This window comes from Wasmannia auropunctata, unplaced genomic scaffold (genome assembly GCF_000956235.1).
Source record: "Wasmannia auropunctata unplaced genomic scaffold, wasmannia.A_1.0 LD336076.1, whole genome shotgun sequence".
In the NCBI taxonomy this organism is placed as follows: domain Eukaryota; kingdom Metazoa; phylum Arthropoda; class Insecta; order Hymenoptera; family Formicidae; genus Wasmannia; species Wasmannia auropunctata.
Genome location: NW_012026814.1, coordinates 5919115 through 5942356, shown reverse-complemented (window position 1 = coordinate 5942356; position 23242 = coordinate 5919115). Strand labels below are relative to the sequence as shown.

At 41.4% G+C, this 23242-nt stretch overlaps 2 protein-coding genes across 5 annotated transcripts; one reads left to right on the top strand and one right to left on the bottom strand.

Annotated features, from left to right (window-relative positions):
* Positions 1–441: 441 nt before the first annotated feature.
* On the top strand, positions 442–5778 carry LOC105449351. Of its 4 annotated transcripts, none has more exons than XM_011688525.1 (10): positions 442–1100; positions 1197–1471; positions 1981–2202; positions 2279–2354; positions 2584–2765; positions 2864–3116; positions 3470–3691; positions 3779–3859; positions 3990–4081; positions 4761–5778. In XM_011688525.1, exons 2-10 carry the CDS (start codon positions 1370–1372, stop codon positions 4863–4865), a joined length of 1335 nt encoding a protein of 444 aa, XP_011686827.1. In that variant the 5' UTR covers positions 442–1100; positions 1197–1369; the 3' UTR covers positions 4866–5778. The 4 variants fall into 4 exon arrangements, with proteins under 4 accessions (XP_011686827.1, XP_011686826.1, XP_011686824.1 ...); XM_011688524.1 differs by having other exon boundaries at positions 3984–4081; XM_011688522.1 differs by having other exon boundaries at positions 3470–3696; positions 3984–4081.
* LOC105449354 (twisted gastrulation protein homolog 1-A) lies at positions 5205–20276 on the bottom strand. The gene is made up of 4 exons (XM_011688526.1): positions 19178–20276; positions 10192–10418; positions 8442–8645; positions 5205–7642 (listed from the first exon to the last, which is right to left on the bottom strand). The coding sequence occupies exons 2-4, from the start codon at positions 10415–10417 to the stop codon at positions 7329–7331; spliced, it is 744 nt and encodes a 247-aa protein (XP_011686828.1). The 5' UTR covers position 10418; positions 19178–20276; the 3' UTR covers positions 5205–7328.
* Between the last annotated feature and the right edge of the window lie 2966 nt (positions 20277–23242).

The following is a 23242-nucleotide window of genomic DNA, read 5'->3' as shown; positions in this document are numbered from 1 at the left end:
TAAATTTATGTGTTAATTTAACACAAGATGAATATGTTAGAAAGTAACATAATTATATTGAAAAATTAAAACCCAAAAAATGTAATACTGACACAATTTGTAAGCAAACGTGAAAGTATATTTTCTCAAAATAAAATTAACATTTATTAGATATTAAATTATTTTATTAATTTATGTTAGAATTTACGTTGCAAAACACATTAGTTTTATGTTATTTGTTCACTAGCTTATTTATAAACTGTGTTATTTTGACATAAGAAATGTTTATAATATGGTATCAATTTAACACAAAGTATTTAAATAACGTAATTACACTATGTTAAATTAACACTCAAATATTAAAAATTCAAAACAAAATTTTAACAAGGACTTGAGCGGACCATTTCTAACACAAATACAAAATGTGTTTTACTGTATATTCTTTATTTAATTGTATTTTATTTTTAAAAAGAAATATTGATATCTATCTATATTAATTATCTAAATGACAAAATAATTACAATGCTCCAGCAATCTTATCGGCGACATCTTATATCACGTTTACGATACAATAATTCATAATAAATAATTAAAGTGCAAAAATTAATATAAATTCGCGGTTATATTATAATTATAATGCAAAAAATTTCCATATTACAAATTTAAAAAGGAGTAATAAAAAGAATTCGAGCACAGCACGTATCGATGCTTCGTTTGAAATTGTAAGGAAGGTAAACGTCTCAGCTGTTAAAACAATCTTATCTCTCGATCCGCTCGCGCGATTCTTCAACGAGGGCGCGATGCATCTGGCGGACTCATCGCTCGGTCGTTCAAGTTCCCAAGTGCCGTGGCTCCGAGACTTCCAAGTAATCCAAGTATCGAATGGTCATTCAAGTTCCAAGCGTCGAATGGCGTCATCTGACAGTCCCTCGTAGTACTACCTCGCGTTTAAAGGGCAGCGATGGCAAGCGGGGTAAAGGCGGAGCACGCAGGTGCTCCGATGTCTCTCATATGGCGGACGCCCGCAGGTACGACGCCGGTGTCAGTGCGGAGGCATCATGACTTCCCCACGGGACGATCGACAGCTCAATCCTCGGATTTGTTAATTCGATTAGGCAGACGTGAGTACATGGGGTTTATCGTCAATCGAGGCTGGGTCAGCACTCGTCCCACTCGGCGTCGCTTGTACTGGCCTACTTTTTGCTTCTCCCTTCCAGGCGGGATCTGCGTCGCGTCGATGCGTCAACTGTTGGCTCGCCACGAGGTTGCTGCCTCTGCAACATTCAGCGCGATGAATTTCGCTAACCGCAGCAACTACGTGCTCGAAGCGCTCGCGCGTCGTGAGGCGACGATGAGTTCCGTCGGGCGGTTGGTCTAAAAGAGTTCAGCTATGGCTGAAGGTGGAACCGAGCCAAAGTCTATTGACGGTCAGATCTCGCGGGGTCAATTGGAGATAAGCGAATGCCTCGGTAACTGGTTGACGTACTTACAGGTTGGTATCTGGCTTTTATGGATATATATATATATATATACAGGGTGTCTCATAATAGGTGTATGACCGTTCATGGGTAGGTAGAACGGATTAAACTGACAATGAATCGAAAAGTCCTCTACCATTTTGCAAAATTCGCAATCGTAAACGAGACATTAATTTTTGAAGATTGACGAATAAACGTATTCATTCGGCCCACCGCTGAATGCAAGTGCGTGGCAAGATAAGTAGATTAAACCGAACAAAAATTCCTCTACTATTTTGTAAAATTCGCATTTATTAACGAGATATTAAGTTTATTCGCCGATCTTCAAAAATTAATATCTTGTTATCTTGCGAATTTTGCAAAATGGTAGAGGACTTTTCGATTCAGTTTAGTCCGTTCTACCTACCCATGAACGGTCATACACCTATTATGAGACACCCAGTATATATATATATATATATGTATATAGTAATTTGCTACCGCAACACGTACGTAATAAAATCAAATCTCTCGTACTATACAGACACTTAATGGCCTATGTACAGCTGGTACTAAACTGGCCCAGTCCCTGCAGGCGCTCCTCTCGGTGCACGACACGGTGGCGCAGTGCCGTCTGACGGGCCAGTGTCTGGCCGGGTGGGAGGAATTGGCGAGAGCTACGCACGTAGCCAGCAGTACTGTGAAAAATCATGTGATCACCGCTCTGAGGGATCATGAGTTGCGCGACAATGACGGGGACAAGCATGTCAGCAATTTATATTTACTCTCCCCTGTTGTTCAAAGTATTGGTGTAACTGACAGGTTTACTTTCAATCTTTCAGGATATTCTCAGAGAAAATCTCTTGACATTCATAAATTTGCAGTATCAGTTCTGCGTTGCTTGTTGCGAGTGCTTAGGTAAGCCTGTCTATTATTAAAAGCTGTAACTCTAAATACAGTATTATTGAAAGAAATCGAATTAAAGTGAGATTATTCTAAAGAAATATTAAAATAAGTGACCTCGCGTTGAAGCAGCTATAGTAAAAAAATTGAAATTAAAGTAGGAAATTCAGTTAATGATTATATGTCAATTCTGATGGAGTTAAGAAGGTTCTATCTTTTCAATCGCTGATCTACGACTATCCAGGTGGCATGGCGGAATGCTCTTGCTCTCAGAGCGGTAGCGGCGACTGCGACATCGCCGCGCTTCAGCAGTGCTTCGAGCGTCTTTATAGCTCGCCGATACCGCCGATCTCCTCTTCGTCCACCCAGCAATCCACGCAGAACTGTCGGAGGTCCCCCCTGCCGTATTCGTTGTTTCCTCTGCAGGTAATTGACATTTTCGCGCGTCCTCGGTTCACGCAACACCCTTCTCTGTCGTAAATGAGTAATGAGCGCGTCACGCCCGGCCTTCGTGTTTCACCAAGGTTCAGAGGAGATGGTCGGAAACAGCGGCGGCGGAAATGTCGGGCGAGTCCGCCGAGAGCACGATGAGGCGCTGGTCGATGCCCTGGGACTGCAAGCACGTTATCGAGTGGCCGCGCCAGGATGCGAGGTCGCGATTAAGGGTGCCCCAGCAGGATCACAGTAGATCGACCACGCCCGACTCGGTGTGGAAGACGTCGACAACTAGTCAGGACGGTCTCCAGGAAGCCATTCAGCTGTTGTCTTGCAAGCCAGGTCAGCAAAAACCCCAGTCCCTCGCGGTGATTTGCGACGGTAGACGATCATTTATACATCACGAGAGGGAAATTCTGCGAAACGTAGATCAGAAATTGTAACTTGTACGTACGACCGAGCGCCCTAATCTTTTCGAAATTTCGAGATTTGAAATAGTTATTACTTGAAGGCGAACGCTCGATTTCGAATACCAAGTACTCGATACTTTTTGCAGAACGACTGTCCTTTCCTTCGTCTGGTCCTTCGTAAGATTCGAAAAAGCGAATTTGACGGGGCTGAATACAAATTATAACTAGCCCGCTTTTTCGCGCTCTCGACGTTCTTATGGTTCGAAGGTTGTTCACGTTGTGCAGGAATCCGGCCGTCCAATCAACTCTCGGCTTACACTAGTCAGCATATCCCGGGCGTCACTTTGACGACCTGCAATTTCGACTCGAATTACGACTCCGCTATTTGGTCGGGGTCGCGTAGGGTAGGTTCACCTAGATGCTGGCCGCAGGACTCCAGCGATCATTCCGATCAGTCCGGGCATCGTGATAGCGATCACAGCGTTCACAGCGAGCACAGGGACTCGGGTAAGGTATTTTTCTCATCGTCTCGTTTAACGCGTTGATAAAGTTGGTATAGCGAAGGGATTGACACTGTCGTAAATGTTGCTGCAGAACAGAGCGGTGCCAGTGGCAGTCATGGCGATAGCAAGGACAGCATTCACTCTCATTGCGATCATAGAGAAACCGAAGCCGGTGAGTGCGTCTCAACACATCGTGTAGCCGTGATTGTTTTATACCGTGGAAAAACCGTTCCGGGAGTGTGACGTAAAAGGCTCGACCGAGCGCGATGATCTCAGATCGAAACGTTTCTTTGAAGGTACAGCGGACACACTGCCGTCTCGCAAGAGCAGCTCGTCGACCGACTCCTGCGTCTCGGCGCACAGCCGATCGGGTTCGGAAAGCGCGGGTGGCGGGGTAAATAAATGAAATCAGATATTTTCTTACTGTCGAAGAGAATGTGAAGAGTGAATGAGTGAGAGAGAAGGGGAGGGAGACAAAGAGAGAAAGAACATACAATGTTAGTAAATCTAAGTTTATTAAACTGACGTCTTCTAAGACACCGAATATTCAATGATAAAAAAAAAAGAAAAAGAGATATCCGTACACTGGTATTTTTCGCATCACAAACTTCGGATTTCGCGATCCAGAGTGACAGAATAAATTCTACGCGTGTATATATACATATATATGCAGAGAAATGCAAGAAATGCAAAAGAAAAGATTTAAATAAAACGGCTAAGACGCAACTCTACAAGATGATACATGGATACATGCAGTTGGAAAAAAAAAGGAATGTTGGCGTACGAATAACTTTGAAACCCGTGTCAGACTATTGAAGATAAATTCGACTAATTACGTTATTTTTATTTTAATTTGTTTTGATCAGTCGAATTTTTAATTTCCAATTTGCACTCTTTAATCTTCAATGCGTATTCTGATACAGGCTTTTTACTCGCCGCGGTTGCACTCTTCTATTTACATTCTTTCGTTATATTACACGACGCTTAAATGTTAATAGAAACTAGTCTGTCACTTGTTCTTTTGCCCTGCTCTCTCTCTCTTTCTCACGCAGCATAAACGTCGCTGATTTTAGGAGTGCACGAGGTCGCAATTGTACTCGATGTGGAGCGGCGGCGATCTGTCCTTCATCAAGTTGCCGGAGAGCAACGAGATACAGGATGAACATCCACCCACTTAGATATCTGGCACTGTTACTTCATATCCAAAATGTATCCGGAAAAAACTTCAACCTTTGGATTACTGGAACCATGAAACGACTCTCTTCTGAGTAATATCTTTGAAGAAATTCAACAAACTCATACGATCTTCCTCTCTCGAAGCTATTTTTGAAAAACAAAGTCTTGTACAAAAGTGACCTTTTATTCTACGTTTTATTCTTTTCACGAGGAATCGCCTTCGTTTTGATTATATTCGGAGAAATTTTCCGTATTTCGCATGCAATTGATTGAAATGGTCCAGTGATCCAAAAAAATAAAAAAATAAATCGTCGCCACAATAAGACTTGTTGATCCGTGAATTCACTTAGATCAATTTTATTTGTGATGTATACATGTTTGATATTTGTGACGGCGTGAGTTAGTACGTGCATATTGAGTATGTGCAACTAACGATAGAAAAATATATAAGAACGTTATACAGGCTGCTCACTTCGTAATGTTTACGGTTACGATATACAAATCACACATGGCGATGCAGTTCAAAGAGGAGCATTTAACACCAGAGCTACCGACAATTATAATTTCTACCACTATTTATAAATATATATCTTTCTGGGAAAAAAGATATATAGAGAAATGAATAAATTGTGATCAATTTAGTCACACTGAAGTAAAAGTCCGGAAAAATATCAGGCAACGCACCATTCGAAATTTGAGTCATATTGTTTTTTAAATTGCAAATTGTCATTCTTAAAAAATTATAAAAACTATAAACAGTCACTTTGACTGCTTTGGTAATTCTAGTGTTAAATCGTATTCAAAGAGTCTTATTATCCAACAAGTGTTACGAAGTGTAGCTTCGTCTGCGTTAAAAAAAATGGACGTTCTGTATTGTTGTTAAAACTCGTATATACAGATGTACGCATGATCCAATTGAGGAGTTTCGCTCATTTACGAGGATTACTCTTCGTTCTTCTCGAGTCCCACCCGAAACGCCAAAGTCGCACGCGCGCATCGTGCGACCATCGTTATTCGCGCGTTGTGCCGCGTCCGGATAGCGTCCGGAAAAACGCTTCGAGAGTGTGTCTTCGCGCGCATCTCGTTAAATATCATTACCTATACCAAAATCGATCCTGAAGCATATCACATTCCACTCGAAGAGACGCGGCGCGCGTTCTTACCTAATCGCTACTGCGTGCACGTCAAAACTGTCCTTAAGAGATACGCAGTGCGCCTACCGCTCGTAAATTTTCGAACACTTCATACACGTCCCATATTACATAAATAAGAGAATTCAGCATATAACGTACACATAAATAAAAGTCAAATAGAGTAGAATCATCGTTAATCTACCTCTATGATTTTTTTCAAACAGTTTTCTCAATTAATGTATCCTCGGGGATATTAATTCTTCCTTCTCACACGTGCCTCTCTCTTTTACAAATATTAAATAGCGTTTACATATATAAAAACAAAAAAATATATTCCTTAAATAAAATAAAATAAGATTAAACTTCACGTCATGTACGGCAAGTGAAAAAATGTTTTAAAACATCAGTTTAGGCATCAGTTTCACAGAATGTCCGGAAATTTATCAGCGGTACTGTACCTAAAATCCTTGATATATTCTATCAGAGGAATTTCGAGAGGGAATTCTGCAATGTGTAAAGCGATCTCGATTCTCTGATCGAGAGCAATCTGTGTTGTATGTACAATTTCACTTATGGCACGGACGCGATAATAAAGATTTTCGATGTTGAACGAATAACCTAGCGTTGCCCAAGTGCATTCTTAGTAAGTAAAAAGAAAGAAAAAAAAGAATGGAAATAAAAGGCTACATTTACAATATTATATCGTTGCAGTCATATACAAAGACGCATCAGGTCTCTCTGACAAGGTGCCTAGGGTCGCGTTCGCGTTTGACGACACGTACAAAGATTATTATATTCCCACACATTTCACTCGATAGTCTCGGGTAAGATACTTCAATTATAAAGTTCGTTGAGATCCCCATATTTTAAAAGGACGACACTCTGAGATTGGGTTTACACTTACAAGTTTCGTCACAATCGTTTCGTCGCGATCGATAATTCCAAACAGTCCAGATCATTGGAAGTCTCCCTCTACTCGCTCGGAGAGAGAATCGTAGATTACGAGGCAAACCGTAACACAAGTAATTCTACATCGAGGAGTAGATTCGCTAATCTATAATTATGACGTCATAAACGCTATACGATTTTCCGAAAGATAAAAACCTCCAACCGGCGTACTAGCGTACATACCAGCGTACACTATGATTGGAGTAAAGTCTCACTTTTTTTTTACACAATGATAAAAAGTTGAATTCTTTAGAAGAAGATCTCGCGTTATTTTTTCGGAACGTCTTTCACGCAACACTTCTCCCCCTCGTCGCATTAACATATACATGTATATTCGGAATGGAAGACATTGGATGAAGAACGTCTCTCGAGGGAAAGCGACGGCTAGTCGTCCACGTCCTCGTCCAGCACGTCCTCGTCCTCGTCCTGACCGAAATCGTCGTACTGCGGATCCTTGAGGTCCACGTCCTCGTCCCCGGGCGAGCACAGCGCGCACCTCGACTCGTTGATCCCGTAGTTGAGGCACGTGTCGCCTACGCACTCGCAACAGCCGTCGTGGAACCACCTGTAGCTCGCGGCGCCCATGCTCTGGCAGGACGCCCGGCACTTGTTCCAGGAATTGCACTGCGCCATGAACGCGACCGTGCAGTTCACCGTCATCACGTTCGGCTTCAGCGGATGCTCCTCGTTCGCGGTTTCTGCCCAACCAAAACGCAATAAACTCGTTAACTCGCGGCACTTACAATCAACATCGTTCATCGCGTCTGGACGGTGAGTTTTTAACCGCAGAATCTTTAACGCGTCTCGTCGATGCTGGTTTTTTTTTTGGTTTCGTTATTTAATTTACAAGTGGAAAACTTGTTAGATACCATGTCACATGTCCCAGATATCATCCACCCAACTTTCACGAGCTTTATGTAAAAGTTAACAAAAAAATGTGACACACACTTTAACACAGTTCGGGAACAAATTATGAAAATATATTTCTTCAGTAAAATGATTATTTATAATATGTTAAATTAACACACATTCTTTTATTCATTTTTAGAATTTGAATACAAATAATAGTAGTTACAAAAAACTGCATAATTTTTACGTTATTTATTCACTTACGAAATAAATTGTTACGCATAATTATTTTAACACTGACAAAATCATTAAATATCAATGCATCACTAAATATTCAAATAATTACATGTTAAATTAACTTGGTATTTTTTAAAACTTTAACATAAAATTTTAACAAGAATAACAAGAATTTGAGTGGATTATTTTTAACACAAGTACAAAATGTTTTCTACGTATTTCGCGAAGGAATTGTTTTGTTTTCCACATGTAATATTGTGACGTTCTAATTAATTATATCTGTTGCACGCGTGATCGGCCGATTAACTAATTCGTGCGCGCCGGCATCGGCAAGTTTCTTCGCGGTCATGATAGGAGAGTCGCGCGCTTTCTCCCGGTGCGGCGGCGGTGCAATTTCGTTCGGATACTCACGCGAATGATATTTCATTTCGTTCTCGTGTTTCGCGAACGCCGCCAAGTCAATGTCTACCGGATACGTGAAGGTGAGCCATCTCTCGTGCGGGTCCGCCTCGGCCGTGAGTGCCTGGAAGAGCGCCGGCACTGGCTCGTTGAAGTCCTCCACGTGAGATTTCCTGCTCAACGGGTTGTCGCTGATATTCGGCTTCGGGCATAGATCTGCGGCACCCACGGAAATGTGTTACGTCATTTATGTATAAGGACGTTCGAAAATTATCCTCGGTTTTTTTTCTCTAGAGAAGAGTAAGATTAAACCGAGGATAAAGCCTTTAAATTATAGGTACCTCTGGCCCACATTCTGTCTCACGAAATATTCCGATAAATTAAAAATCGCTAATAATATTTTATTTATAATTATTATAAATTTATTTTCATTTCCAGAGTGACATCGAGATGATTTATAGAATTGTAGAGAAAGAATTCTTGAAATAGAGAATAAATGATCGGAGAAGATTTTGAAATACTTTGGTCCATTGGAAAGACATTTATAAAAATTTCAATCTTCAGCAACGTTGCAGACATTACGACGACAATCCATGATATTTATATAAGTGTAAAGTGTCGTTAATTACTTAGTACATCGATTAAATTAAATTAAAAACATTTAATATTATCAGTTTTATATCCTTTTATATACGGTCATAAAGATTAAATACCCACATAAATTGACGAAAACGTTCTATATCTAACAAAAAATAAATTCCAAAAACAGTTTTATTAAAAAGTAATATTTATTTTTATAGCAATGATATTTTGTTAGTTTTCTTTTATTGTCGTCTTTTCCAAGAAAATGCAATAAATTAAAAATATTTTATACTTATGATCAAGGCTGTACATCTATTTCTATCTTTATTGTTAGTCGTATTTTTAATTTGTGATTAAGTGATTTGGAAACTTTTTAGCATAAATTAAAGCTTTCTCCGATCACTCATTCTTATCTCAGAATGATTATCAGAATTTTCTTTATAGACCTATAAAATGTCTCGATCTTAATTTGACAATTTCTATAGGGTATTAAATCAATTATATCGATTAATAACTAAAAATTAACTTAATTAAACATCAATTTGTTTAAAACGTACAGAAGAAGACTGTCTAAAATTAATATAGCATTATTTAAACAGTTGTAATCTAAATTTGGTTTTGTTTAACTTTCTCTCTGCAGTTCATCTGTTTTTACAATTAAACGCTCATTATGTATATATTGTTATCATAACAATTACAGAACAATTATAGTTAATGGCTTTTAATAAAATACTACAATTTTACTAAAATGGACTCAATTTCTAATAATAATACGATATACTGATGTATCTGCCTTAATTTAAAAAAAGAATCTTATGTCTCATGATATTTTTAAGAATTTTTCATATTTTAAATTTATAAAGATTTCTGAAAAATATCTGAAACCTTGCCTTAAACTTATTCAGATTTTATCTTTCCTTAAAAAATTAGAACAGGAAATCTCGTAGAAAATTCATAGTTCAGAATTCACATATATAAAAAATCTACAGAAGATATAGACTTTCGTAGCAGTTCTAAAAAGTGTTTCCAACTCGTATAAAAATAAATCTAGAAAAAATTTTCTAATAAGTTTATACAAAATTGTACATCAGAAATTCTAAAATATATGAACAATTTTAAGAAAAGTTTTCATTAGTTAAATTGATAGTCGAAATATCGATTATCCTCGACGGCGTCTTACCTACGCACGAGCAGCACTCGTCGTACAGGTAGCTCAAGCACGAGAAGCAGTCCTTGCAGCAGGTGCAGGTGACCAGGTCGCACTTGCAGCTCTGCGTAAGCATGCACTTGCTCACGACGCTGGCGCAGATCGCCTCGTTGCACGCTTCCGAGCGTTTCGTCGCGGTCAGCAGCAGAATCCCGACGACGGCCGCGACGAACAATGCGCTCCAATTCCAACCCGTCATCCTGTTTGGGATAGATTTGACTTACTTCTCACTTACTCGACTCGCACCGTACTGTACAAAACGTCTCATTTCGTCGACACCATCACCAAGCTTATGTTAGCAATGAGATTCGTCGGAATTAGATATGTAAACGTAAATAAACGATAAGCGTTTCGAATCTTTCGGTTTGAAGAAATGTTTTGAAATTATGTTGGTTACACAGATAATAAGAAACTTGAGTTAATTTGTATGTTATTGAATGACTGTTTACTGATAGATATACTGTTGTCCCGTGACTTGAAAACTTATTGTTAGCACCGATTAAATCATTAATAAATTCAGCAGTTTTATATGTATATTGTAAACTCTTTAATAAAAAAAAAAGAAATGTAGAAATTCTGTACAGTTAAATGAAGATAAACGGAGTTTTAATGCAAATTATAAATTGAACAAAAATACACTATTCGGAATTTTCTATGTAATTAAAAGAATTGAAATAAAATTGAAAAGAATCGAAGAAAAGAAATCATTAAAGAAACCTATTAACATATTTTTTACGAAGTTAAAAAAGAATAGAGCAATTTTAAAAACAGCTTAGCTAAAAGAATTTAGAACTTATCGTTAAGTAAGATTGCAATAGAGAATGTCCTTTAAATTTTTCCCTTATGATCAACTTGTAGTTTAGTGTGATTTTCCCGTATATCTTATCAGAAATGTATCTCCGTCGCTCTTTTTGTTTTTAATCTAGGTGGTAAAATAATTTTGTAGAAATAGAAAATGGGAGATAAAAGTGGAATGCTTTCTAGCTTTCTATTTTGTAATATTTTCGAAAGTATTGAAAATATCCAAGATACGATCTTTTTCTTTACATAAGGGGTTTTTCTTTTAAAGCTCTGTAAAGAAATTACGAAGAGTTTGACAGCACTATAAAAGCTAAACCACACAGACCTACTTGATCGTGTTACCGCCGAGAATTTATATACGGCCGCGTTCAACCGCAGTGATTTTTATGTGCGCTTTTCCCTACGCATACACGTGGACTATTGTTTGTCTATTCCGTAGATGCCGGACAATGTGCGAACGGATTATAAGCGTTTCCTCGGCTCGCGCGCCACTCCCGGAGCGGCGTTACGCAGACGAGGGGAATGATTATGCCGACGAGGCCCGATTAAGATTATTAAGAATATTCACGAACGTGAGTCAGGGTGTCATTAAGCGGGAACGCGTGCTAAAAAGAATGAAATTTCAGTCCTCTCTCCCGACGAGCGCTGCTGCTGCTGCTAACGTGCTAACCCGAGCAATCAGCGTAATGTTGCTCCTCTCCGTTTCGGGGATAACGCGCCGTACGAGGTCACCCGTTTAAGCTCGTTTAAGCCTTCGCAAATTCGGAGGGTTCACCTTGCTAATGGAGAAGTGGAAGTGATTTCGCTTCCTGCGCGAAGGAATTGTCGCGGAAATTCCGGGAACGCATTTATCACGCGGCGTAAAAGTAGATCTTTAAAGTTACAAACGCAAATATAAGACAGTGGAAGTTATACTCTTGCGAACATTGAAATACACGGTTTTGCTGAAATCTAACATCTAAAAATTTAACTTGATATAGATCTACAAAATAATTTTGTTAAACCTTCATACTAATAATTATGTAGGGCTCAAGGGTTACGCTCAAGTTATTAGAATGTCAAAACTTGTTGCGGATTAAGCATAACATTATGCCCGTTATGCTTGAGCGTTATATATAATTATTTTAATCCAACAAAATTATTTTCAGATCCAGCTAAAGTTTTAGATATCTCAGCAAAATCGTTATTTCCTCTTTATATAGATATTTATATATCTCTCGTGTAGAGTTACTGCAGATTTTTATCGTGTCAATTATTGGAAATTTCTATTGGTGAATTTAAAAAAAAACACGGCAGTAAATACAGAAATTTGCTAGAAATCAGAAAGCGATTATTCCTCAAAATGTTTAGAATTGCCGAGCGAACGTCGCGATCGTATTCACTTCATTTTGCAAAATTATTACGTCTCTCTTTATAAATCGAGACAAATACGCGCAAATCATTCCCCGGGAGCGTTGAATATTTGGCCAAATAACGGATAAGAATTAAGGCGACGATTAATCGAAATGCAAAACGATCTCCGTTCGTGCAATAATTGCACCTTTCAAACGCGTCCATTAAAAATCTATTTATATCATGCATAATCGCGCGTAGTCCTATGATATATCTCGGGTAAATTATTATTGGAAAAGAATTCCACTACAACAACCTATTACACAGGCGGTGATTGAAAAGGCGCGACCGACTCGGATCTCGTATATGTGTCCGCTGCTAGCAGCGACTTTCACGCTCGCTTTCCACACACACACACACACACACACGCACACACACACGTTTCCACATCTCTCGGTTTATTAATACACCATTAAACGTCACTGAGAATTAATGTCTGCAGGATTTAGAAGAAGAGAGAAGAGATAGATGCCTGAAATATCCAGTTACATTTGCATCATTCTCGTCAAATTATTATAAAAATTCATGAAAATTATTATAATAACCTGAATAATATCTCGATCTTCTCTACTCTTCAGATATTACGCGAAGTTTGTTTTCGGCGAAGTCTGATTCCGCACTTTACACTTTACACAACTGTTATACCTGCGTGTAACTTCTTCAGTTTCTTTTTACATTGGTGTTTGAAGCACGATTTTAGAAAAAAATTTTTATATAAACAGTTCTGTATTTATAATTTAAGTTACACAATTTCATATTTATTTCGCATGCGCGTCGCATCGTTTTTCTATTTCCCACATTAACAAAATCCGTTTTGCATTTTTCAGCTGTCGGCAAAACTGTGTTTTATGCTTTTTTTTATAAATTTATTTTTATTTTATTGGTATTTTTATATAATCCTATTTTACACTTTCTCGCCGCATTATTTTATCGTATACTTTGAATCATACTTTTTAATCTGTTAACGGTTTACCGCCCGCTCCTTATTTCGGCGAACACACACTACCGAATGACAGGACCCACCGCGGCAGATACCTATGGCAGACTAATCATCGAAGATTTTCACGGGGACGACTGTAGTTTTTAAGGTAGGAAGTCTCTTCCCCACTCTCTAATCTCGAGACGGTCTTGAGTTTCGGCCGTCTCAGGCCGTTCGTAAATAAAAGGCGCACCCACCCACCACCATGCGGAGCGGTTTACGATGGCTTCCAGGTAATTATCTGCTAAGCTGTTTTATGCGCCGACATAAAAGCAGTCACACTTAGGCGGTTTAAAGTTACTTAAATACCTCCGTCACCAACTCTTCTCGACTTGTGAAAAGCCCGGTTTCTCCGTCTCGGTAGATCGCACGGGCAATTAAATTAATCATCTGCATATACCGGATATCTGAGAGCCACGAAAATATTTGCGGTCATTTTTGCTGTGAAATGATCTTTTGTTGAATTCTGCCGTCTAAAGTTTTGGCAAAACGGGAAGTCCGGGGGTATATTTCGCGCGTATTTATTCTATTCCAGCTCTATTGTCCTGATTGTCCCACCCGCTGAGCGCAGAAAAAATAACGGGGGCTGTTCCGCTCTCACTCCGTGTCAAATTGATATCCCTTGTGCGGACAATTCCTTTGGAAACTATGTTCTACGCGTATATTGAAGCATATATTGACTCGGGCTTTTCTGTTTTCGGCGAGACCGAGGTATTGAGTGCGCAGAAGAGATTAGCCTCCAGGACGTCTCTATTGTGCTAATCGCTACTGGATTATGGCGCATTTTTGAAACGAAAACTGCATTGTGCCTGAGGTCGCCTACTTCAGGTCAAATAGAATTCCATGTGACTCCGATATGCGGGAATTTCAACAAACCATCTCAGGAGCTATGCCGTTGATCGAACGGCTGACTTGACTGTTTTCTCGACCCATTGTCGCGAATGAAACGCTACTTGTCGGGACAATGAAACGCTACCTCTCTCATCGAAACAATAAATATTATTCGACAAGGGGTGACGCGTGGCTCCGTATGAATAAAGCGGCTTTTAAGCGGTCGGCGAGTTTTGGATGCAATCCCGATTGTCATCCCATATACAAACCTTAGTTTTATAAAAGATTTCATAAATTAATTATAGAGTTGAAGGATGTAACTGATGTAAAAATATTTAAAAAAAAAATGTAAGGTGATTGGGAATCCAGATTTTATTTTCAAATGTCATTCGACGACGTTGAAGTGAGAAACTTTTCTACACAGTATAAAATATTTTGCAATTTTTATATTTAAAAAAAGATATATTCAATCCTTGTTAATTTTGTTAAATTTTTAACATATTCGCGTGTTAATTTAACATAATGTAATTATGTTATTTAAAGATTTAATGTTAAATTGATATTTAACATTCCTTAGCCTTAAAATGATATAATTTATGCGTAAATGAATAAATAACGAATAAATAAAAGTAACGTATACTGAGAAAAATATTTTGCTTGTACCAACAAGAAATACGTATAAAGTGCATTTTGATCATACCAATCAAAATTTCTTTTATGATAAATGAATTTTTGATTATTTTAATTCAAATGTTTGATATATTTCATATATTTAATTAATAGATTTAAGCGTTTGATAGATTTAATCGTCTGATTGTTGTACCTTTTTGTTGAATTTATCAGGTTTCTAATTAAGACAATCAGATATTTTTTCACGTATAATTTTAATGTAAATTCTTAGATAAATGAATAAATGTGATGAGTATATGTATAATATTAGTGTAGTTTAGCATATTGTTGCATCAAAATATTGCATTTATTATGTTAATTTTTACATAATGTTTGTACTATTTTCTAACAATATTCCTTGTGTTGCATTAACATAAAACTTTGGACCGTTTGGGACACGTGAAATACGTTAAATTTAACAAATTTTCCAAATTGTGTCAAAGTGCTATACATTTTTTGTGTTAATTCTTAACATAATATCCGCGCGTGTTACTTTGTAATGTTCACATTCTTATGTTAAATTGGCACCAAAATTCGGGCGAACGTTTGGGTGGACACGTGTTCAATCTAACACAAATTTTCCAACTGTATATTTTGTCGTTCTGTGTATTCGCAAGTATAACTCAACCGATCGGCCGTATCTTTTTTATTGTTAGAGTCTCTGATCGCGTAGAGCGGAATGAATGAGCGCGCGCGTGGTCATACGCTCGGGACACCGCGTATAACGCGGAGACGGGCGCGCGGTCGGACGGTTTTAATAAAAATTCCAGCTCGCGAGCGAAATGTGGATGTTTGTCATCCAGGGACAGGCGTGCTGCCGCCGCCGCCGCCGCCGCCGCTGCTGCTGCTGGCACTCACGATCGGCAGCCTCGCCTCTCGTTCTCTAGCCCGAGGCGATGGAATAACTTCAATAACAAACGCCAATCGCCTTCGTAGAAGGCGGCGGCGCGAGCCTGGTATCTCTACCTACGTGTCCGCTACGTGTACGTACCGCGTTCACACACGGCGCGGAGCCCGCGGAGGAAGACTTTCCAATCATTTTTCTGTTACCACTGGCGTGTAAAAGTTCCTCCGTCCCCTTCCCTCTCTCGTCCGTTTTCGTGCGAGGTACGTCAGGTGCGAGCGCGTAACCCTTTAAACGCGAATGAATCCTAATTCTGCCGTCGAGAAGAATCGCGAGCCGACGCGAGATTGACGAGATAAATATAAAATAAACACGAGCAAAAAGCATCAAAGATACTTTCAAGAAGTGTTTAGATGTTTCACGGGGCTGTTATCTTTGATAATTTCGAAGATTCGAAACTACGAAGTTTGAGGCGCCTTCGAAATTTTGAAAGTAATTCGACCGGAGTTAACTTTCGGAGTTTCGAAGCTAACCTTTTGAAGATTCGAATCTTCGAAATTGTCAAAAGTAACAGCCCCAGTGTTTAATAATTATCTTTCATTTCTGCAACGTTTGGAAAAAGAGAAGCGCGTGTTCGCGTTTTACTCGGGAAGGGTTAAAATTGCTCCCGGCAATTCGGCGGAATCGGAGTCGAATTTCGTAGAAGGTCAGCCTTTTCGCGTGACGCAACATCTCGCAGATTGGAGTATTTTATCATATTACGATACTCACTTCCCAGATATCTTGACTTAAAAAAAAAAGAATTAATTGAATGGTCTATACGATCTCGATATCTCCAATCGTTTAGATTCGATCTTTTGGATCCGCAGCGAGTGAATAAATGAACGTTTCTTTCGCGCGAGCACTTTTCGGGAAATCCCGTCGAGGTTAATTAAAGCGAGATCGCGATCGATTCGATGACGCGAGACGGAGTGAACGCTGAAACTCGATCGTCCGCCATTTCCGATGAAGCGCTGCGCCGGTCGCGCATCTGGTGACCTCCTTCGCGCGTTAATATCGGCGTTATCGAAGCATCGCGCTGTCAATTGGCATCCGCGCGGCCGTTTATCGCGCTGTCGCCGCCATTTGCGGTGCCGTCTGCCGTATTATTATTTTCGGTTATTGCAGGAATTATATATCCGTGTGCACGGCATGCACTGCACACACGAGAGGCACGCTCGATTCGCACCGAGACCGAGCCTCCGCCACGCTGCGTCGCGCCGCGTGCCGCACCGTCGACCAGCGGCCCGCACTTGCGCGACGCGCGGTTCAGCGGTTTGAAAACGTGACCGCGAGACGGCCTGTGATAACATCGAATAGCATCTTAATAATAGACAAGGGGCAGTCGGAATGGGACGAGCGCGTTTAACGTTAAATACGCCATTAAAGATGTCGATTAACAGCGGGGCCGTTATTCGCGTGTAATGCAATTTCTGCAGATAGCCGAAATTGTGATTCTATATTGAGGAAAAACGAAGAATCAAAGAAAAAAAATTTTTTTTAAAGAAACTTTTGAAGAGATTAACTGCGATACTTGAACAAATTTGTCTAATTGAACATCAATTTAATTTGCGAGCTTACTGTTCCAGCAACAGTTTATGATTGCCTTGCAAGTAATCCAATATAGTAATCGGCGCGCAGTTTATGTAACTGAAAATGTATTTAGAATTTACAGAGAAATATTATTAGGCACTAAAATCCAGCAACTCAATCGTTGTTGGAGTTTCTCTGTTTAATTACGTTGTTTACTGCAGCGCTCCAATTTGACTTATATATTATTGTCGATCTATTTTGTTTTTTTTTATGTGAAATGTGCATTATGTGAATTAATACCTTTACATTCTCTCTTTGATACACCTGTCTACACCTCTTATATTTTACGAATCATTTTTCGTGATGGTCGTTATGTAATGTTTTATCATATATTTAACGCCGATTTTACGAATGATTTATCATTTCTCGTTTGAGTTTTGTTTGAAACAGTGAATGTAATTTTTATGCCAACAATATTCTCTTTTATTCAGGTGAAATTCAGAATCGAACAAGAGTCGCGTTTCGTGCTAATTGGGATACAAAACGGAGATACGATCACACTGATTTACGATACATTCTGTGTATCGAAAACGGTCATCACAGTCGATAGACTTTCCCGCCCTGAAACTCTTTCAGAGAGAACCGACCCCGGGACTTTCCTCGGAGAGATTTTTTTTCGGCAATGCGCATTCAGGTACGCTAATCGAATTAGCGCTCGAATAGACGGAATGCCTCCCGACACTTTCCGATACTCGGAAAGAGCCGTACTTCGAAGCGCGTGGCACGATCGATCGGCGATGCGTCGCAGATGCATCTACGTCTCACTCGGCTTTCTCGGGAACACCGGGCACAGCCGGGCGGCGGCGGATGAAAAAGTGCAAGCATTGAACCACGTCACCGCGAATATAGATCGCCATTGAGGATAATTCCGTCGACGTATATTCTCGTAAAAGATGAATCGAGAGACGCACTCGGCCGATGTGCGTCTCTCGATTGATCGCGGATTGATAAGCGATCGCAGAGAGCGGCTCGAGCGCAGAGCGAGCCCGCATCCAATTTAAAATTCTCTCTCTCTCTCTCTCTCTCTCTTTTGCGATCCCGCGTGACGAGATTCCGCGAAAAAGTCGCGTTTGCAAAATATAGACCGATCGCATGTGCGCCGCGGAACAAAGCGTCGTTTCCGCGCGGCGCCAAAATCCACCCTCCCCGTTATCAGAAATAGCTCTCTTTGGTTCTCTTTATAACGGCGTTTCAGCGAAATTGAGAGAGAGAGAGAGAGAGAGAGAGAGAGAGAGAGAGCGCGCGAGAGAGAAAGAGAGAGGAAAACAGGAACCTCTTAACCAAACAAAAATTACGGCAGCGCGCGACCGTAATAGCTCCCTCCCCCTCCCCCCTCCCTACTCCTTTAGGCTCTGCCGAAATTTCTTTCGTCGGACGGACGGACAGACGGACTCTCCTACATGTGTTCCGTAAACAAGCAAGCACTTCGAGAAACGATTCTTCTGACAGACAGGAAGAAGAGGAGGGAAGACGATCTCTCGTAAGAGAGACGGAGAGTTCTCCGCAGTTCCTCGGCTCCGATAATAGCTTGGCCGAGAGGAGTTCGATCGCGTTTTCGAATTTCGAAATGCCTCTTTAATTGGAGGCGAGTTATTTATTTTCCATGATCACAGAGAGAGGAGGCCGGCCCGCGGCCGCGCCGCGCCGCGCCACCGCGATCCGGCGCGATCGCGATCGCGGCGGATCCGGGCGGATCTTTCTCGCGCGCTCTCGTCTCCGGGGAGAGGAGGGGAGGAAGAGGAGCAGGAGAAGGAGGTGGAGGAGGGCAGGGGGATCTATCTAACGGCGATAGAGTCTCGATCGATATTTACCTGGCACTACTCCGCCGGCGGCGGCGTCCGTGTTCCAGCGACGGGACGGCGGTGCGCGCGCGGCGCGCCAGTTACCTACGCGCGTGAGAAACTATTTTAAGAGCGCGCAACCGGTTCGCGCGTTGCGACGACCGCCGCGGGACATGTTTCCTCGGCAAGAGGCGAAATCCTTCCTCGCATCCTCCTCAGGGAGGAAGGCGCGGCGCCGCTGCACGATTCCCTCGCAGTTTCAGCGGGGGTCGTCGAAAAACCGCCCGCGTGAGATCCCGTGCGCGGCACGAGGGATCTCCGGCCGTGCGCTTCGTGTGCGCGTTCGTTAAAGATCCACCACTCGAATGTAAGATGTAGCACGTATAACGCGCAGAAGACGACGAGACGTATATAGTCTCTCGGACGATCGCGAGAGTCGATCTTGACTTGATTCTCGCGAGATATTCTTGCGGCGATGTATAGGAATGTTGGTCTCCCCGCGGGTAGGAAGGATCGCGTCGATCGATCTCTCCGCGCGTTCGCCAACGTTCACATTCGATAAACACGTTCTAACTTCGTGCAGAAATCGCGCACTTGGATCACAGCGCGCGTTACGACGCAGCGCCTCCGCTCGCGCCTCTCGCGCTTTTACCGTAGAACACGGCGCGGCGTAAACGGTGAGCCGTCGTCAAAACAAACTCGCGGAGTGACGGACGTACGTCTTCTTCCGCGAGGATCCTCTTCCTGCTCGGCGGCGGTGCGCACGGTGTGTCCCATCCGGCGCGAAGGATTCGCACCGCGAATTCCACGCACGCGCGCTCGCGCGCGCGTCCCGTACGGATGCACCCGGTATTCCGCGGATTTACGACGTTGTTATCGCGTTGCGACGCATCGCGACGCACCTTGCGTCGTGCGGATCGTGATCGCGATCGCGATCGATCGGGCCTCGCGGATCGGCGAGACGGTCGGAGGAGACGCGGTTGAAGAACGTCCGCTCCTCGTCGAAAGCGCTTTTTCGAAAATTGGCGGCGATCCTTCGCGAGACGGGTGCGACGAAGAAGGAGAGAGGAAAACAGAGAAAGGAAAGAGATTTGTCGGCGGGTGTGACGAATCGAAGAGCGGCTCTCATTGGACTGAATTAAGGAAGAGCGTGGACCGCGAGGACCGCGCAGAGAAACGGAAAGAGGAGGAGGTGGTTGGAGGTGGAGGAGGAAGGCGGAGGAGGAGGAGGAGGAAAAGGAGGTGGTGGTGGTGGTGGTGGTAGTGGTGGTTGTACCGTCGCGGATCTCTCCGATGGAGATGGAGAGGAGAAGAGGCAAGAGCAAACGCGAAAGAGAGAGAGAGACAGAGGGAGCGCAGCGGGAGAGCGCGAGCGAGAATGATAAAGGGAGAGAGGACGAGAGGCACTTGTTGAGAGAGAAAGAGCGAGAGAGAAGGGGGGGGGAGAGAGAGAGAGAGAGAGATTGAGTCCGCTGACGGTCGGGTAGTCCGGACTACCGACTGCATAAGACTGGTTTTCAATTTTTTCCCGACTTTTTGTTTTACCTGTGCTGTGCCTCGCACAGCCTCACCGCGTCTCTCTCTCTCTCTCTCTCTCTCTCTCTCTCTTTCTCTCTCATTCCCTCTTTCCTTCGGCTCCTTCCCCCCTGTTTCTCAACCCTCTCTCCCCCCTCTCCCCTTCTTCCCCTTCCCCTTTTCCCTCCCGCAGAGCTGGACGAGTAACGGGTGAGCCAAGAGCTCCGGGCCGCCGCCGATCCTCCGCTCCTCGATCGCCGCCGGTCGATCGGGTCCCGACTCCGAAATCCTCGGGAACGGATCTCTTTCTTCGTGGATGGTCCCGCGTGATGAATCTTTCGGCCGCTCTCTCGGGTTGGCATCGGAAGTTTTGGGACTGAGAACAAAGCTCGGCTATTAGACCGAGACTGTTGTGTGTCAAGATCCTCGCGTGTCTCTCAAAGCGGTGGAATGGGCTTAATAAAACAAAACAAAAACAAATACATTTTAACATTTCTAATTGCGTATGAAATCATGTGAGACGATCTCTTTTTCCGGTTGAAGTATAATCTGTACGATTCGTAATTGTTTTCAATTTAAAGTTTGATTAACTAGCACTACAGACGCGCGCTTCGCGCGCGCTATTTAGCTGCACTTTTTACTTTTTACTATTATTTACAATTACACGTCAACTTCAATGCACGCAACTGTCAAAAATATACAATGATAGCCGCTCACGGAATAAGTACAGCAAGAGGACCAATCAACGTAGCAAAGTCAACAGAGTCAATAAATTTCGACACTTTTTGATAATTCGACTTCGATTTAACATGCCTTTTTTTAGATAAGAGGATTAGAGAGGCTTTTAATAATTTTGACGTCAAAAGAATTAGAAATAATTTTACCTCTCTTATTAGACATAATGTACTGTATAAATTCTATATTATAAATCTTAAAAATTCATGTATTAACGTAAAAGATGTATTCAAATTTGCAATTTAATGTTTTATTTACTATCTAATTTAATATACTATCTTATATTACGTCACTCTTAAATCTTAACTCTTAAACTTTTTTATCTTAATTACATAAACGTTAATAAATTTATTAATATTTATATTAATAATTTAATAATTATTATACAGATCTGTGAAAATATGGAAGCTGAATAGAGTACATCAAGGGGATTTAACGAACACACATTGTTCCATGCGCACGAAAGTAGCGGGTTTTTTTCGCCAATAACATAAATCGTGCGTATGTTAATAGCTCCGTAATATAATTCGAAGCGAAGATTTATCTCCGGCGAGAATTTTGCAATCGGAGCCCAGTGTGGATTAACGACGTAAAACCAACTCGACTTGTTTTTACGTCGACTTGGACTATTCCGCGTATATATTATATCTAAAATAAACGTTGTCTTTCACTTCGTCAAAAACCTAAATTGCAAATGTTGCTAAATTAATTCCAGTTAGTCGTTTGGCTAATAATAACACTCTCTTCAGTGGACACAGAGTCGGCCTCTCGAATGTCGATCCGGGAATATTACTCTCAGCGAGTTCTCGGGTTTTAAGTAACGCCGGAAGAGCGAGGTACATCGCAAATTTTTACTCCGAAACGAAGGCGAAATGACGAGGGGGGGGGGGGAGAAAAAAAAGAATGACGTTTATTTTTATTATAATTGTTATTCAACGTTTTATCGTTATTCGCGTCAATTTATTTTTATTCGTCATTTTATCTTTCTAGCTCGTCTGTAATTTTGCAACTTTTCTCACACGCATTTCTCGCGTCTCGCAAATGCAATTTTCGTTCCCATGGCCATTTATTGTCAAATTCAATCTCGTCGTTGCCGTAAGAACCATTACGGCGATCGACTCGAAAACGCTTCCCACACACTGCAGAAAAAGGATTAGCCAATGAAGCTAAAATATAGCTATGGCAGCTAAGATGTGTCGTTAAAATAGGGACAGGTAATGTCGTTGCTGCCGAAGTTCAATTTATTTGTTATTAAAATGTAGGTGCTACAGCAAAAAATATTTGCTGCTAAAATCAAATGATATTTAGCCGAATCTACTATGTTATTTTATCTTCGCAATAGAGTAATATAATATTTGAAGCATATAGCTTATATACTGCAAAATATGTGCTAAATGCGCTGTAGATGTGCATATGGCAGTGCCATATTGCAAAAACAATTACAAATCAAATTTTCGCGCGTAGCTGAAAAACTTATAGCTTTATGTGTTAAATGTGTGCATGATAAGACATTTAGGTACGCATATCATCTTTTTAGCTGCCTGTACTAATATATGCTTTTAATTTCAGTTCATACATTTTTTTGTCACAATGAATATTTTTTATCTGTAATAGCCGGAACTTAATAGCAATGATACTAAGGCGGTAGCTCTTATAGCTAAGTTTGATTCGGCTATTGAAATTTAGTTACTATTACTAAGTCATTTTTTGCAGGTCGCCGTGAGTCCTCCTCCTGCCGGGAACGCGCTCGAGGCAGGGTTGCGAATTCCGTAAGGCCGCCGCCGCGTCTAACGTATGATATTCACGCTCGTGCGTTTCTGCGCGCCGCCGGTAGCGGAATGCAGA